Source organism: Charadrius vociferus, unplaced genomic scaffold (assembly GCF_000708025.1).
Source record: "Charadrius vociferus isolate BGI_N301 unplaced genomic scaffold, ASM70802v2 scaffold964, whole genome shotgun sequence".
Classification (NCBI taxonomy): domain Eukaryota; kingdom Metazoa; phylum Chordata; class Aves; order Charadriiformes; family Charadriidae; genus Charadrius; species Charadrius vociferus.
In genome coordinates, this window is record NW_009647945.1 from 480,242 (window position 1) to 494,849 (window position 14,608).

The 14,608-nt window shown below is 48.1% G+C and overlaps 1 protein-coding gene across 1 annotated transcript in view; it reads left to right on the plus strand.

Moving 5' to 3' along the window:
• Positions 1 to 14,608, plus strand: part of HYDIN (HYDIN, axonemal central pair apparatus protein) — a 161,992-nt gene that overhangs the window by 14,628 nt on the left and 132,756 nt on the right. Inside the window, exons 5-6 of the mRNA XM_009883265.1 lie at positions 1,023 to 1,222; positions 9,460 to 9,584. Coding sequence (XP_009881567.1) covers positions 1,023 to 1,222; positions 9,460 to 9,584 — 325 coding nt within the window. The remainder of the gene's footprint in view (positions 1 to 1,022; positions 1,223 to 9,459; positions 9,585 to 14,608) is intronic.

The window sequence follows — 14,608 nt, forward strand, 5'->3', positions numbered from 1 at the left end:
ATGACACACGGGGACTGTCTGACTCTTCTGAACAAGCCAATGACTGGGGATAGCACAGTAGAGCTGGCTCTGGTGGGGCTGTCTGAGTGTCTCCTGATGCCCCCTGCCTCAGGTAGGCGTGCTGACAAGCCACCAAGTCACTTATTCTGGGGACCCTACGAGAGAGACGCAATTACAGCATTGGCCGTGCAGCAGAGAGGGAGCAAAGCTGTCTCCTGTGTCCCCCGAGGCTGAGATGAGATGGAAAGGGAGAGGGAGATTAGACACAGGAGGAACTCTAAGTCTAGGGTAGAGCTGGAATAGGCTGCTGGGGGCAGGGGTGGAATTGTTAGTGCTTTTAAGTACTTGTCAAACATCTCTCCAGAATAGCTTGAGTCAAGAGCTGAGCCAATTTTGGGGTGGGGTGGTGGATCAGGCAGTTTCTTAAGGCTCTGTTCCCCCCAGCCTTGTCCCTATAATGCTGTGGAAAGGGATGGAAAATATGCGTGCACCCTACACTCACCTGACATTAAAACAATTGTCATGTCCAGCTTGTTAAGTAGTTCACCAGAGACTTCCCTGACCACGCATGTGGCAAAGTCCTTTTGAAAATGGACCTGAGCATCCCCTGCCAAGCTTCAAGGAGGTTGCTGCATTGCTTGGGATTGGAGTTAGTGCTGTGGCACAACTGGGTTCTTAGTGCTGCCTTTAATTGTTTGCAGTGGTGATCGAAGCGGGTTCTGGTTACCGCTGTAATCCCTTGCATGAAATTACTCTGTTTTGGTGCCTCAGAATCAAAGTGTCAAGTAATTTTGTCTGGTTCTGCCAGCTTGCTGCAAAAGCAGGTGAATCAATGAGGTTGTTTCTTCTTTGCAAGTTAACAGCCCCGTCCAAATCATGCTGCTGGAATGAAAGGTCATTAAAGTAAAAAGAACTATTACATTATTGAGTGCTGCTGTTAGAGTCGCAGAAAACAGCAGTTTTCCTTCTGCCGTGGGGACGGTACTAAATGCGCTGCGCTGAGATTGTTCCTTTCCCTGCAGGATTACTTCCACCAGCTCACCTGCATCACAGAAAGGGAAAAATTTATTGTGCCAATCCGAGCTATAGGTGCCCGAGCTATCCTGGACTTCCCTGACCAGCTGAACTTCTCCGTCTGTCCGGTCAAGTACAGCACCCAGAAAACTCTGCTGGTTCGCAACATCGGTAATCGGGAGGCGCGCTACCACATCAGCACTCAGAGGTAAAGGAACTCAACGTCCTGCTTGTGTGGAACGCTGGTGTGCAGTAATATTGTTGGTAAACAGTAATAAAAAGGAACCGGAGCATCTGAGCTGCTGTATTGCAGCCGTAGCTGGAGATGGGCAGGACATGTGGGATTTGCTGCTTAGTGTTTTAAGCATGATGCAAGTTTCATGCTGCAATCATTTCTCTGACACAGCATCTCACAAGACCGATTCTGTCTGTTGGAAAGGACAAATAAAGGAGGGCAAGGTGACCGCCCTTGGGCTGTACGGCATACCGCATGGCAGGCGGCTGTGCTGGGAGCTCAGGTCAGGTAGACAGAGCACGGTGTTAGGAAGTGGCCAGCTATGAACTGGTGAAAGAAACGTTTAAAAACTTATCAGCAGCTGTGTCTATATAGCAAGTGCAATCAGAGATCGTAGATCAAAGGAATTGGTTTTGAGGCCCTGCCAGTAGCACTGTGTGGTCCAGGGACTTTATTTTGCAGTAGGTTTGGTCTGCGACCAAGTATTTTTAAGTGGAATGAACTCTTAAGTAGAGGCTTCAGAACCCACTAAAGCCCCAAACCAGAATGTTAATGAGAGCGCAGGCAGAAGATGCGGCAAATATCTGGTGCATGGGTTGGGAGTCTCTTCTTCTAGAGCGTTCTCTCTCCCTTTCTACTCTCTCTTTCTGGAGAGTACTGGAGTATGTTAGCAGTTAGCATGCACCTCTTGACCGTAAGTACTTTCTCAAATGGTTACTGACCACTGTCAGCCAAATACACCCATTCTCTGGGGGATCACAAGCGTACGGTGCTCGATGAGATCGAATGCCTGATATGAATTGGGTTGGGGAGAGCCTGTACTGCTCCTTTTGGTCTCGGAAGGCAGTGACCGGTTTTCCAGCTTGCTGAACTGGAGAGGGCAATGCCTTTTTGACGCCGCATCTGCAAGGAAACCAGTTCATTTGGCTGGTAATCGATTGAGAGTTACTTGGTCCCAGAGCTCTTGGTGTAGGAGCTGAGGTCAAGAATGCAGCACAGAATGGTGCACTGGAGTTGCCTCCATTTCTTCCCTGGGAAAACAGGGCTCAAAAGAAGACTTTTTACTTTTCTCCTGTAAAATGTGAGGGTCCAAGAGGAGATTCCACCAAAGCCTGGCAAAGCTATTTAAGCAGGCTTCTAGAATGCTGTTTAAGCAGGCTGCTGCTTTTCACTGTGGAAATACATAGGCAGGAACTCGTAAATCACTGCACAGTGTTCCTCTGGGATTTCCAGATCTAGGTGTCACCATCCAAATAAATACCCCCTGAAAGTCTAGCATGTTTTTGCAATGTACTGTTGAGTGAGAGAGCATGTATTTGGATCTAGCTTGATATGGATGTTAAGGGTTTCTGAACTTCAGCAATTAAATATGCCAGCTTTGCCATACAGAATTGGGAAGCATTACAGAGCTTTTATTTCAAACTGCACCAAAAAAAAGTAGAATTCTGAAAAACTGGATTGCATGTGTACGGACATCAAAAGCTGATGTGATTTCCCTTGTCAGCTGAGGTCATCAGTCATCTCTTCCATTTCATTACGAACTTTTGAAAGCCAGTTTGAAATTTCAAACGGATGATTTAAATCTTTGAATATAAGCAGGATTTTATTCTAATTAAGTCGCCCCCACTTTCATTTGGATTTCTTTTTAAATACTCTGAAGTTCCTGTGTTTCTACTCTTTTTTTTCCTCCTGCTTTAAATGTTCAGCAAAATGTCATAATGAATTCTTCACTGGGAACTTTCTTAAAGGTTGAGTTCCTCTAGTGCCTGTCTATACATATATGCACAGATGTGTAAATGTAGGGAATAAGAGAAATTTGGAGAATATATGAAATGGAATTGGGCTGATTTAGAAGTTAAAATCATAGAGTAACTTTGGGTGGAAGGGACCTGTGGAGATCATCTGAACGAACACCTTGATCAAATCAAGACCCAGTGTCAAAGTTTGATCTGGTTTGCAACTAACACAACTTGCTGCTCTGGGCCTGTTTATGTTGAGCTTTGGATGCCTTCAAGGTTCCCTTACTTCTCTGGGTCCCTGTTTTAGTGTTCAACCTCTGGTGAAATTTCTTTTCCTAATATCTACTCAAATTTGCCATTACTGGAAAATTGTATCACTGCACGTTTCAAAGAAGAGCCTGGCCCCATCTTCTCTACATCTTCCCTTTATGTAATTGTAGGCAGCACTAAGATCACGCTTCATCTTTCCTCCTTAAGGCTGTACAAACCCATTTATCTCAGCATCTCCCTGCATTTCCTGTGCTCCAGCCCCTGAAGTCCTCTTCTGTAGAAATGTTCTGTTCCATCAGTGCCCAGCCTGTACTGCCAGGGCTTATTCCATTCCAAATACAGGATTTCGCGTTGTCCATCCCTGAACTGCATGAAGTTCACATCAGCCAATTTCTCCATCTCCTGTCTCCAGTTGTCCCCTCAACAGCAGCCTATCCCTCCAGTGTGTTGATTACTCCCCCCAGTTTGGTACCATCCAACAAATTTTGGGTGTTCCCTGCTGTTGACCAGGTCAGGATGTCCCCTTGCATCCTGCGACCTGAATAACCATGCTCTCCCTGTGTGATGAGACCATGGTGTGCCAGGAGTGGTTATTCCAGCTGGGGACTGGACACCATCACTGCATTGCACCAACTCTTTTCTTGCCATCTGAGTGCCTCTGGACCCTCTACCATATCTGTGAACTTTCACATGAATGACCGAGTCTCTTGATAGCAGCGATCAAAGGTTGGTTCCTTGCTGGTGCTACGAGAAGTTGCTCAGATACCTCCCACTGAGCTCCTGGGTGAGCCCTGTGGCTCTAACAGCCCCAGCAGACAAGAACTGACCTCCCAATTGGCACGACAAGTTGGCTTGAGAATCAGACCAACACACTGCTCCATGCGCTAGTAGATTATTAGCTGGCAGTTGTCTTTGGACAAATATATTTACAGAGGTTGTCACAAGAGAGGCCATTTTCCCACAAGTGTTAGGGATTAATTTCCCTGTTACAGAGGCTGCATTGTTATAAATAAGAGGTGGTGAAGCTTTAGTTTAATGTCACTAATTGTTTTGAATGACTTCCCTAATAACCTGATGATTAATTATTATCGCAGAACACTTAAACCTGTGCTTTGTTAACTGGTGTTCAAGGCCAGGTTGGACAGGGCTTGGAGCAACCTGGGCTGGTGGGAGGTGTCCCTGCCCAGGGCAGGGGGGTGGAACGAGGTGATCTTCAAGGTCACTTCCAACCCAAACCATTCTGTGAAATGAATGAGTTGTGTTCCCCGTCCTGGAGAGCTTAAAGTGTAGGTGTGAGACACGGTAATCCGGAGTTCTGGCCTAGGGGCTGGGAGAAAGGAGTGCCAGCCTCAGGGCTGCTTTAGTCTTATTTAGTGGAGAATTTAAGCAGCTTCAGTTGACTGTGTGCTTAACTTCCGCTGGGTGAGGATGCGGTGTTATGTTAAAGGCAGTCTTACTACCGCATCCTGGCTTTGGGGTGTGTTGATACGCGCAAGCACACATGCGTGCATGTTTGAGAAGGAGGGGGATGAGTGGGGTGGAAGGGAATGAGAGACCTGTCTAAGCTCGTAGACCATCACCTGCCCTCGAAGTCCCTTATCCTCTATCTGCCAAATTGAAACTTCTGCCTTAGTTGCCACAACTCTTGTTTTCTGGCCTGAGCGAATTTGGGCTCTCGCCCCCTTGCCAGCCAGCTGCAGATGCTGCCGTTTCCTAGTCCAATGTGCTGCTCAGACGGCTTTTCTTTGCCTCCTGTCTCTGGATTCATTCTCTATGGCATCAAGCATCACCTACCTGCTTTCAGCTTCAGCTCGTCTCCGATCCTGAGAGCTCAGCCCTTACATCTGGTTGCTTCACGATGACATTCCCTGCCTGGTACTCGCTTGCCAAAGGACTTTGATGTTTTCTGCTGTGCGCTTCACTCCAAGGAAGAGCTCTTAAGTGAATCCACGGGGCCAATTCAGCATCTTTCTGCTGTTCCCTGTTTGGAGCGCTCTCTTGCCATGGTATCTACCAGAAAACACAGCCACATTTTGACTATTTTATTCATAAAGGAAAGGAACCGCCGAGGCTCTTCCCATTACGCAGCCTGGCTTTGTGCCTGTCCTCCATCTGCGTGTCCGTACCTGGCTCTTAACGGCATAGCTTGGGAATAAAAAATAATAATAGTATAAATATAGAAAGTCTCTTCCTGTCGTTATCGTTGTTAAGGCAGGATAATGAGTTTCTTCTCCGTGACATTCAGGGAGATAAATGTCATTCCAGTACATTTGAGTTGAAAACGGTGTCTGGGAGCAGATTTCGGCACAGCACTACCTTTTTCTGACATTACAGACATTGTGCTGTGCCGTGGGGCTAGAGAGCATCCGTCTGAGATAAGATCAGTTCAGGAATGTCCCCACCAAGCTTGGAAAGCTCAGGAAATTATCCTACAAGGCACAGTGCTCGCAGCCCCCCTTGCATCCCTCCCTGTAGTACCAATATACTACACGGAGGTGTTGGGACTGAAGAGCTACCGTAGGTCGAGGGAGGTCATCCTCCCCCTCTGCTCTGCCCTGGGGAGGCCACATCTGGAGCATTGTGTCCAGTTCGGGGCTCCCCGGGTCAAGAAGGACAGGGAACTGCTGGAGAGGGTCCAGCAAAGGGCTACGGAGGTGCTGAGGGGACTGGAGCATCTCTCTGGTGAGGAAACGCTGAGGGACTTGGGGCTTTAGTCTGGAGGAGAGAAGACTGAGGGGGATCTCATCAACGCTGATCAATCCTCCAAGGGAGGTGCTGGGGGGATGGGAACAGTCTGTTTCCAGTGGTGCCCAGTGACAGGACAAGAGGGAACGGGCACAAAGGTGACCATAGGCAGTTCCATCTCCACCTGAGGAGGGCCTTCTCTGCTGTGAGGGCGGCAGAGCAGTGGCACAGGCTGCCCAGAGAGGTGGGGGAGTCTCCCCCTCTGGAGCCATCCCAAACCCGCCTGGACGCCGTCCTGTGCCACTGCTGGAGGTGCCCCTGCTCTGGTGGGTTTGGCACTGGGGGAGCTCCAGAGGGCCCTTCCAACCCCCACCAGTCTGAGATGTATAAAGACCATCTGAGGGTATGAAAATGGATCTGAGGTGCAGCGAAAGAGAGGGAAGATAGAGCTCGCGAGATGCTGACTGTACACAGGATTTTTCAGCACAGGGATGGCGTTTGGATGCTTTGACCTAACAGACTGGGTTTACTGGAATAGTGTCGCTTTGGCTGCTATACCATTACTGAAAGTAATATATGCTGAGATTAAATGATTTTTAGTTTTTTTCTGCAGTAGGTCTTAGTGAATGGATAAGGCAATTCAATCACCTGTAGATTTTTACAGCCTTCCTTGGAGGTAGCTTTTAATGAAATCAATTCTCCCAAACTCAAATGATTTTATAATGTAAATTAAGGGATTTTAGTTGTAGAAGGTAAATGCAGGGTGGGACTTAAGGAAGGGTACTGTAGTCTCCTTGTACGCTGTGTTTCCTAAACATATGGTTGCAGGAGAAAAGGTGGCATGGTGGTTTGAGAACCTGAGTCACAGAATCGCCAGTGTTGTTCACTCATCAGGTGTTTCTAAATTACCTCAGGACTGTTTGGCCCTGGGGATCTTCATGGAATGTAACTTTTGTCCAGCTCTGTCGAGTTGGGGAGCTGGTGCCCGGTGAAAGTAAGCAAGATGTAAATGCCAAAAAATATATCGTTATGAAAATTGCTTATAAATCTAGTGTAGATCTCTTTCTAAAGGACAGTAAGACGCAGGATCTCAGCAGGTACTGGTGGGAAGGTCTTTCCTAAGTTGGTGTGGTCAGATGAGTTTATCCAAGCTGGGGATTGCAAGGTGCTGGTGGAATGTCTGCACCTGGGAAAGTTTAGATATACGACAAAGCAAACTTCCAAATGAACATAGTTAAAAAGCATGTCAGAAGAAAACAAGCTATTAAAAAAACCCCACCACCTTCAAGTCTTATTTTTTCTGTCTTTCAGGAGCAGTAGTGATTCATTAAAAGGGTAGATCTAACAGGACCAGAATTATCTTTAAGAACAGCTCACGATTAATGGATAAAAGGCCAAAGTTTAGCCTGCCACCTTCATCTCTTGGCAGTGGTTTTCCTTTGAGTGTTAGACATGTCAGGGATGTCTCCTTAGCATCTCTTTTTATCTGTAGGCTGCAGGGAACATCTTAGTGATGTCGACTGAGATTCAGAGGAGTTTAACCATGGAGTTTCACCGTTTAATCTTTGGGTCTTGGAGAACAGGTTAATGCGAGGGATAGTGAGCTCTTGCTTGTGGGTACTGCATGGGGTTGGGGTGTAGGAGATGCAGTGTCTGACTTGTGCTTGGTTTCTCAGTCCCGAGAACTGAGTCCTGAGCTTGGTTGGATCCTCTTCTTCTGATAATTTAAAAATACAAAGATCTCTTCTTTCTCAGGCATCCCCTGAAGTGACCCCCAGCAGTATTGTTCCCATCCCAGCTGTCATGTAGACATGGGGAAGGAGTAGAAGGATGATGGGGATGGGAGGTAGTGTTGAAGGTGGTGCCAGGAATCCCCTTCCTTGCCAGAACAGAAAAGCTGCTAGTTAACACTTCTGGGGGAAAAAAAATGTGTAAAAACCCCAACACTTTCTGTGCCTTTGCCCCAGCAGGCCATGATCCCCCCCACCCCAAGCACCAGCAGAGACCGTCAGTGCGGATGCAGGACCACGTAGAGCAATCCAGTTCTGAGGCTGGTGGTGCCTTTGTCTTTCCTCATCTTTCTCCAAAGCCTCAAGTCCAGCATGTAAACGTTGCTGGCCTGATGCTTCTCCATTAGAGTCGGCAGCAATGTTCTCCCAAGTTGTAATGGGAACAGGTCAGGCCCCTAATTGCGGCAATATCCCCCTAATGAGCAGAAACTCCAGCAATGTCATCAGCTGTCACTACTTAGATGAACAAAGTTCAGCTTGCGCATGGCTCCAGTTCTCATTGGTTTTGTGTGCATGTTGCATTCTCTAATCCTGGTAAAACTCCCCAGGACATGTTTTTAAGGTGACAAATTGATCACCAGCGAAGCACTAAACCCGATAACTTTTGTTTTTGAAGTGGGGCTGTATGAGAGCTGTGCAGAAGCGTGTTTCAGCTGACTCGTCCCGAAGCATTAAAGCACCGAGTTTTGTGTCTCTGTCAGCCAAGAGCTGTTTACCTGGCAACAAATCGTAACTGCTCATATGAAGTCAAAAGTACAGCAACACATTTTCAGAATTATTTCCAACGCATTGCACAGCCTGAGCCTGGTGGGCCAAGCAAATGCTTACCAAGCTTGGATTACAAGCCAGAGTCCCAGATTGCGTCGCTTGTGATCGCAGGGAAAACCTCCTGTTAACGGCGCTTCATTTAGCTAGGGATTTAATTGTTCAGGCTGTAAACGGGCTACTCCTTTTGTGGCTTGTTTCCATGTCTTGGTGTCGCTCTAATCTGCGTTGTTTGCACTCAGGTTTTTCTGATTGTTCCTTTTCTTCTTAGAGCATCTTTGTTGAAACGCTGATAAAATGTGCCCTTTCTTAGGCTAAACCAGGATGTTTTCAAGGTAAAAAAAAGAAGAATTCTGCAAATTAAACCATAATTATTCTCTGGTCTTCAAAAAAAAAAGACTTTTATTCTCTGCCTGATTTCTAGGCTGTAATCTCACTGCCTTGACATTTGCATCTCTTGAGGTGTAGAGGTGGCCGGAAAAGACGGGTTCCTGAGGAGATCAGTGTCACGTTGTGCATGCAAATAGCTGTTCCATTTCTAGGCTGTAATCTCACTGCCTTGACACTTGCATCTCTTGAGGTGTAGGGGTGGCTGGAAAAGGGTTCCTGAGGAGATCAGCATCACGTTGTGCATGCAAATAGCTGTTCCCATCTCTGGGCTCTTCAAAAACCAATCTCTGGTGGTGTCGCTAGCAGTCGGGCTCTTGAGTCTCACTGCAGAGAACTGGATGCAGAGTGTGGGGGAGACGAGGTTAATTTATACCATGGGATCTTCCCGGGGCTGGATGTCTGCAGAAGCAGGAGGCAGTAGCTCTCTCTGACCCTGCACGTTGTGTTTCTCTTCTACTGACTGTGGTTTGTTTGCTCCTTGCTTGCACAAGTGAGCTGAAGTGAAGTAGACTGCAAAAGGAATACATTCCCTGAATTTCCCCCAATAATCCTGATTATCTTTGTGTTGCAGCCCTTTCTCTGTCGATCCCTCCATCGGGACTCTTGGGATTGGTGCCACCATGCAAGTAACGGTGGAGTTCCACCCGCTGAAAACCGGGGATCATTCCAGGTCTTTGGTAGTTCACTATGACACAGGTAAGCGCCGGGTGCTGCGTGGTGCGCGCTCTCCGCGTCCTTCAAAAACAGAGCCCTTCCTATGCAGAATAATGTAAAACTTGCTTGGCAAACAACTTCTGCAACTTTTTTGTTTTCTTTCAAAACCTCTGTGTGTTTCAGTGCTTAGAAATGAGCAGTTAAAGGGGAAAGGCTGAGTCTGTCCTTGTTCTGTACGTTCTGTGTCCATCCTTGGGGGACCCTGCTGTCAGCACGGTGTTCTCCACCCAGCACTGCCTTGTAGCAGTCACTGACCGTTATTCCCCTTTGTCCCAACCACCTTAATTCACTCTGCAGCTGTACCTCCCCTGTCCCAGCTTTACCTCAAATCAAAGTGAAAAATAGTTGGTGATTAGGGGGATTGTTAAAGCAGATCCCATCAGAGAGGGGCGAGATTTCTGCAGTCCTGTTTTGCTGGGAGTTGCTGAGCGGAAGAAGGAGAAATAGCGATTCTCCATTCCAGTGTGAAGTTTTATTCCTAGGTGACGCTGTGCTTGAGGTGTAACGTGGAGAATGCAAGTCTCGGGCTCTCTCCAATGCCCACTTCTCTCTTACGTGCCTCTCTCCCTTATCTGCTTCTCCATTGTCTTCTACAGACCCTTTTCTCGATGTTGCCCTCTGCCCATCTCCAGCCCACACTTCCCAACATCAGGAGTGAAGTAGCCAGGACTTGAGGGCTTGTGGGATTGGGCAGGAACTGCCCGCTGCCTCCCGACATAGGTGTAAAATTACTAGCAGGGTATGAAACCAAGGTCAGGCCGGAGAAACACTGTCAGCGTTAAGTCACTTGTAAGAGTAAGTGGGGAAAACTCAGGAAAAAGGTGCAATGTTAAAATGCTTCTGTCGGCCTCGGTTCAGCCGAGGTGTCTTGTGGGGCTGAACGAGATGCTTTCTCTGTTGCATGAATGCATTTGCTGTGCATTTACTCGTGCTTGAAAGAGAAGATGTCTTGTTTTGTCCCTATTCCTGAATGTTGGTCCTTGGAAGCATGATGTCCTAACCCAGGTGCTACTGGGATGCTTTAGCTCAGCTGTGAACGTCTTGGTTGTTTTGAGTTTGTAGAGTTATAAAAATGCACCTATATCTTCCAAATGCTTTTTGTAGCTTGATGAGTTATCAGAGCTTTGTTTAATTCTTGGCAGTTAATGGTATGTTCACGGAGAATGGTTTGTGCTCGCTCGGAGAAGCTCACGGGTTGGGATAATGCTCTTGAAAGAACTACTGAAATTTCAGAGAGAAGCACAAAAAGTGCCTCAAAGGTTCTATATGCATAGAATCTATATGCATGATTCTATATGCCTATAGAGAATCTATAGGATAAAACACAGAGGGCTAGATCTTCATCTAGGATATTAGGACTGTAGGGTTTATACTGAGTAAATCACGAGGACCAGGATCTCCACGGCTTGCTTTGAAAACCTGGATCTCGTTTTTATTGAAACATCTCAGTTCCTCCATGGTTCATCTTTGCAGAAGTGATTTGCGTGGGTAGACCACAGAGATCAAACTCTCCGCTGCCTTGGGGATGAGTGACCTCCACGTGGAGCTACCTGGGAGGTGAAGCCAGGATTCATCCCTGCCTGTCGGGACAAGGCTGCAGTTATTTTTAAATAAACCATGGATTGAGAAGGAGAGCAAGGGAATAATTAAGGGATTATGTCTCCGGCTTTGAAGCATATAAATAAGCAAAAGGCTGCTGAGATTAATTGCTAAAGTGAAACCAAAACATTTAATCAATCAATCTTAAAAGCTGGTTGTTGCAGGTGGAGTGCGGAGCACCAGACAATATTCCCCGACCTCTTCTGGAGAGCCCTGGCTAATTTGTCCTGCGCGGAGTCAGACTCCCTGTGCCTCGCATACAAAAAGCAGCTGCCTCGCTCTTTTGGAGAGCAACAGACCGGTTGTTATAAAACAGAAGCGCTAAGAGCGAAACAGCAGCTTAGGGTATTGGGCGACATTCTCCGTGCTTTACTGCCTGTCTGTATTGACTCGCTCGGCGCAGCGGTTCTCTGTGAATGGTGTTGTTGTGAGTGTGGATTCCACAGGATCAGGTGCGTGTTATGTTGGTTTAGTTTTTGCTGAAGTTGGGTCAAATCTGCCCTTAGCATTGCTTAAGCAAACAGGAAGCCCTTCCATGTGAATAAGTTGCAATTTTCCCTTTGCCTATTAATTAGTTGATTTAAATTTTGTGTCCCTTCAACTGACCTAGTTAGATATATAGGCAGTCCCCTGGGTAGACTGTACATGTGTACCTGTTGCTACAAACTTTACAGACGAGTGTGAAGACAATGTGTTTGTTGGAAAAGCATCATGATTTACAATGAAAATCTGACCTTCAACACTTTACATGCCTAGACTCCTCCATTTCCCCATGCAGGTGTGTCTAGGTGTGGAAAAAATCCCATCCCATCCTGAAATGGAGGTGACTTGGGATGTTCTGTGCTACAACACATCTCTATTCATCACCTTAACATCAGATGAAGGTGTCAGAAGGGGTTTCTGAAGTCTACATGCCAAGCACGTACTGGTTTGGAAAGAGTTCTGCACTCAGGACCGCTTGAAGGTCTGCTTGGTGGGTTGGCACTTCTCAGGTGACTTTTAGCCTGTGGCAAAATAAGTTTGCACAGTTAAGTCTGGTCTCAGCCAAGTCAGTATTCCTAAAGCTGAGACATTCTTTTAGCTCTCAGGCAGTTCTCAAGTGAGGTTCCCGAGCTGGTTGCACCGAGTGCCGCTCTTTGTACATCCACCCCAGTTTGCCGCAGTCAGAGCGTTCGTTGCAACCTGACAGATAGCGCAGGTTTGGCGTGGGAGGGTGGGATTTGCTCAGGGACACCTGGTGAAGGAGATGTGTGACAGCTTCTCAGAGCTGTGCTGGAGATGCAAAGCAAACTCGCCAGTCCCATCGCCCCCAGAAACAATAACATGTGTGGCAGATGCTCCGTGCAAGTGAAAGAGGCTACCAGAGACAGGAGGTGCTGGAGAGATGCTGGGAACTGTGGAAGGAGGGTTACTTCTCTGCTCAGAGCTCCCTAAATCCCAGCTCACATTGGACTCCTGTCTCCAAGAAGTACCTACTATGGTATGATATGTTCTTCAAGGCGTAGGACCGGGTTCTGTGCTTGTGTGGGAGTGCCTGCAGTGCCCAGGGGACCTTGCGGCAAGGTGCTACAAATGTGCTTCTAGGCCAGGAGATCTGGTGGGTGGTGCTGAAATTCCTCTATATGTTTTTTTTCCGCCCCCCGGGTTGTCACATCCCTTGGGATCTCTTTGTCAGCATGGGAAACTTCAGTAATTAGCAAAGCCCCACTGAGCCTGTGCCTGGCTGACAGACGCTATCTATTGAGATGCTTTTATTGCTGTCAGTAATAAGAGTAATTATGCAGATCGTTTTCCTTCGGTGGCTCCGTGAGGCTAAGGCAGAAGCCCGGGGGCAGGATCTCGTCCTCTTCAAGAGGAGGGATGAGAGCCAGTGCTCGTCGCAGAATTTTAGGAGGCAGCAAAGCCAAGAAGAGCCAGCCCTCAAGCACGAATGTCCACTCAACTACTGTCCTGTCTCCCCATGGTGCAGAGCCCCACAAAGCAGCTTCCCCAGAAGGGAGAGGTAACATGTGGCTCAGGAATACTTCTCCATGGTTTTAGTCCTGCTGGAAGCCTCCAGCCTTGTGCTCAGAGCCTGCTGAGGAACCATCTGGGTGTTTGGCAGATTAATACCCTGTTTTCCCTCGACTTCCTCCACAACTTTGGGGAGGGCTGACGGTTCCTGAGCAGGAGCTCTCCTAAAGCAAATACTGGCTTGTTTGCTGTGGACCACCGACCCAGGCTCAGAGCATCCTTTGTGGCCTCGCACAGCCGGGGCCGGGGAAGGGAGAGCTCACCCTCTGCTCCTTGATTAACGACTTCAAGGGCAGGTAGAAGATGGAGGCAGCATCTGCCTCCGGTTCTGTAGTTGTCAATCAGATGGGATGACTTTTCCCGCATCGGGTTAGTTAGTGTTCCTGTAGGATGGGGATGAAGCAATGTTGCCCCTTCCTGAGCCCTGGGGAGCAGAACTTGCGCTCTGCCAAATTGGGGTTGCTCCTATATAGAAGAGAGCAGCTAAATGTTTCTCCAGCGTGGTGCACTAAGAGCTGGAGGTGATGTGGAGCTGATCTTGCCCTGCCCCGGGGCAGGGAAGGGTCTGGCTGCCTTGTTCCCCTGCCTCTGAGCTTTGCCTGGCCCTGAAACTATGGGGTGCCCAGTGTTGTTTGCTCCCCATTGCTGCTTGCCTTAGGTGTAAAGCAAAATGTCAGCCTCCTGTTACACAGCATTGGGCTGCAGCCTGGAGAAGCAAGCCCTGGCTGGAGATGTCTCCTCCCTGGCTGTGCCAGTCTCTCCTGGCGTCCTCCAGTCCTGAAAGCTGGCCAACAGCTGGCTGCCCTCAAGAAAGACATTGAGGTGCTGGAGCATGTCCAGAGAAGGGCAACGGAGCTGTGAGGGGTCTGGAGCACACTTCTGATAAGGAGAGGCTGAGGGACCTGGGGATGTTCAGCCTGGAGAAGAGGAGGCTGAGGGGAGACCTCCTCGCTCCCTACAGCTCCCTGACAGGAGGGTGCAGCGAGGGGGGGTCGGGCTCTGCTCCCAAGGAACAGGCAATGGGACAAGACAAAATGGTGTCACATTGCACCAGGGGAGGTTTAGGTTAGACATTAGGGAAAAATTCTGCACTGGAAGGGTTATCAAAGACTGGAAGAGGCTGCCCAGGGAAGTGGTTGAATCACCATCCTTGGATGTGTTTAAAAGCTGTCTAGATATGGTGCTGAGGGACATGGGTTAGCAGTGGGCCCGGTAGAGTTAGATAACAGTTGGACTCGATGACCTTAAAGGTCTCTTCCAGCTATGACGATTCTGATTCTACGATTCTATGACCTGCAGATACCCTGGCAAGCGGGGATAAGCCAACACAGGACTATGAAGTCCCTACACTCCTCTTCAAACCCAGAAAGCCCCATCTCAGTGCACAGCTCTGG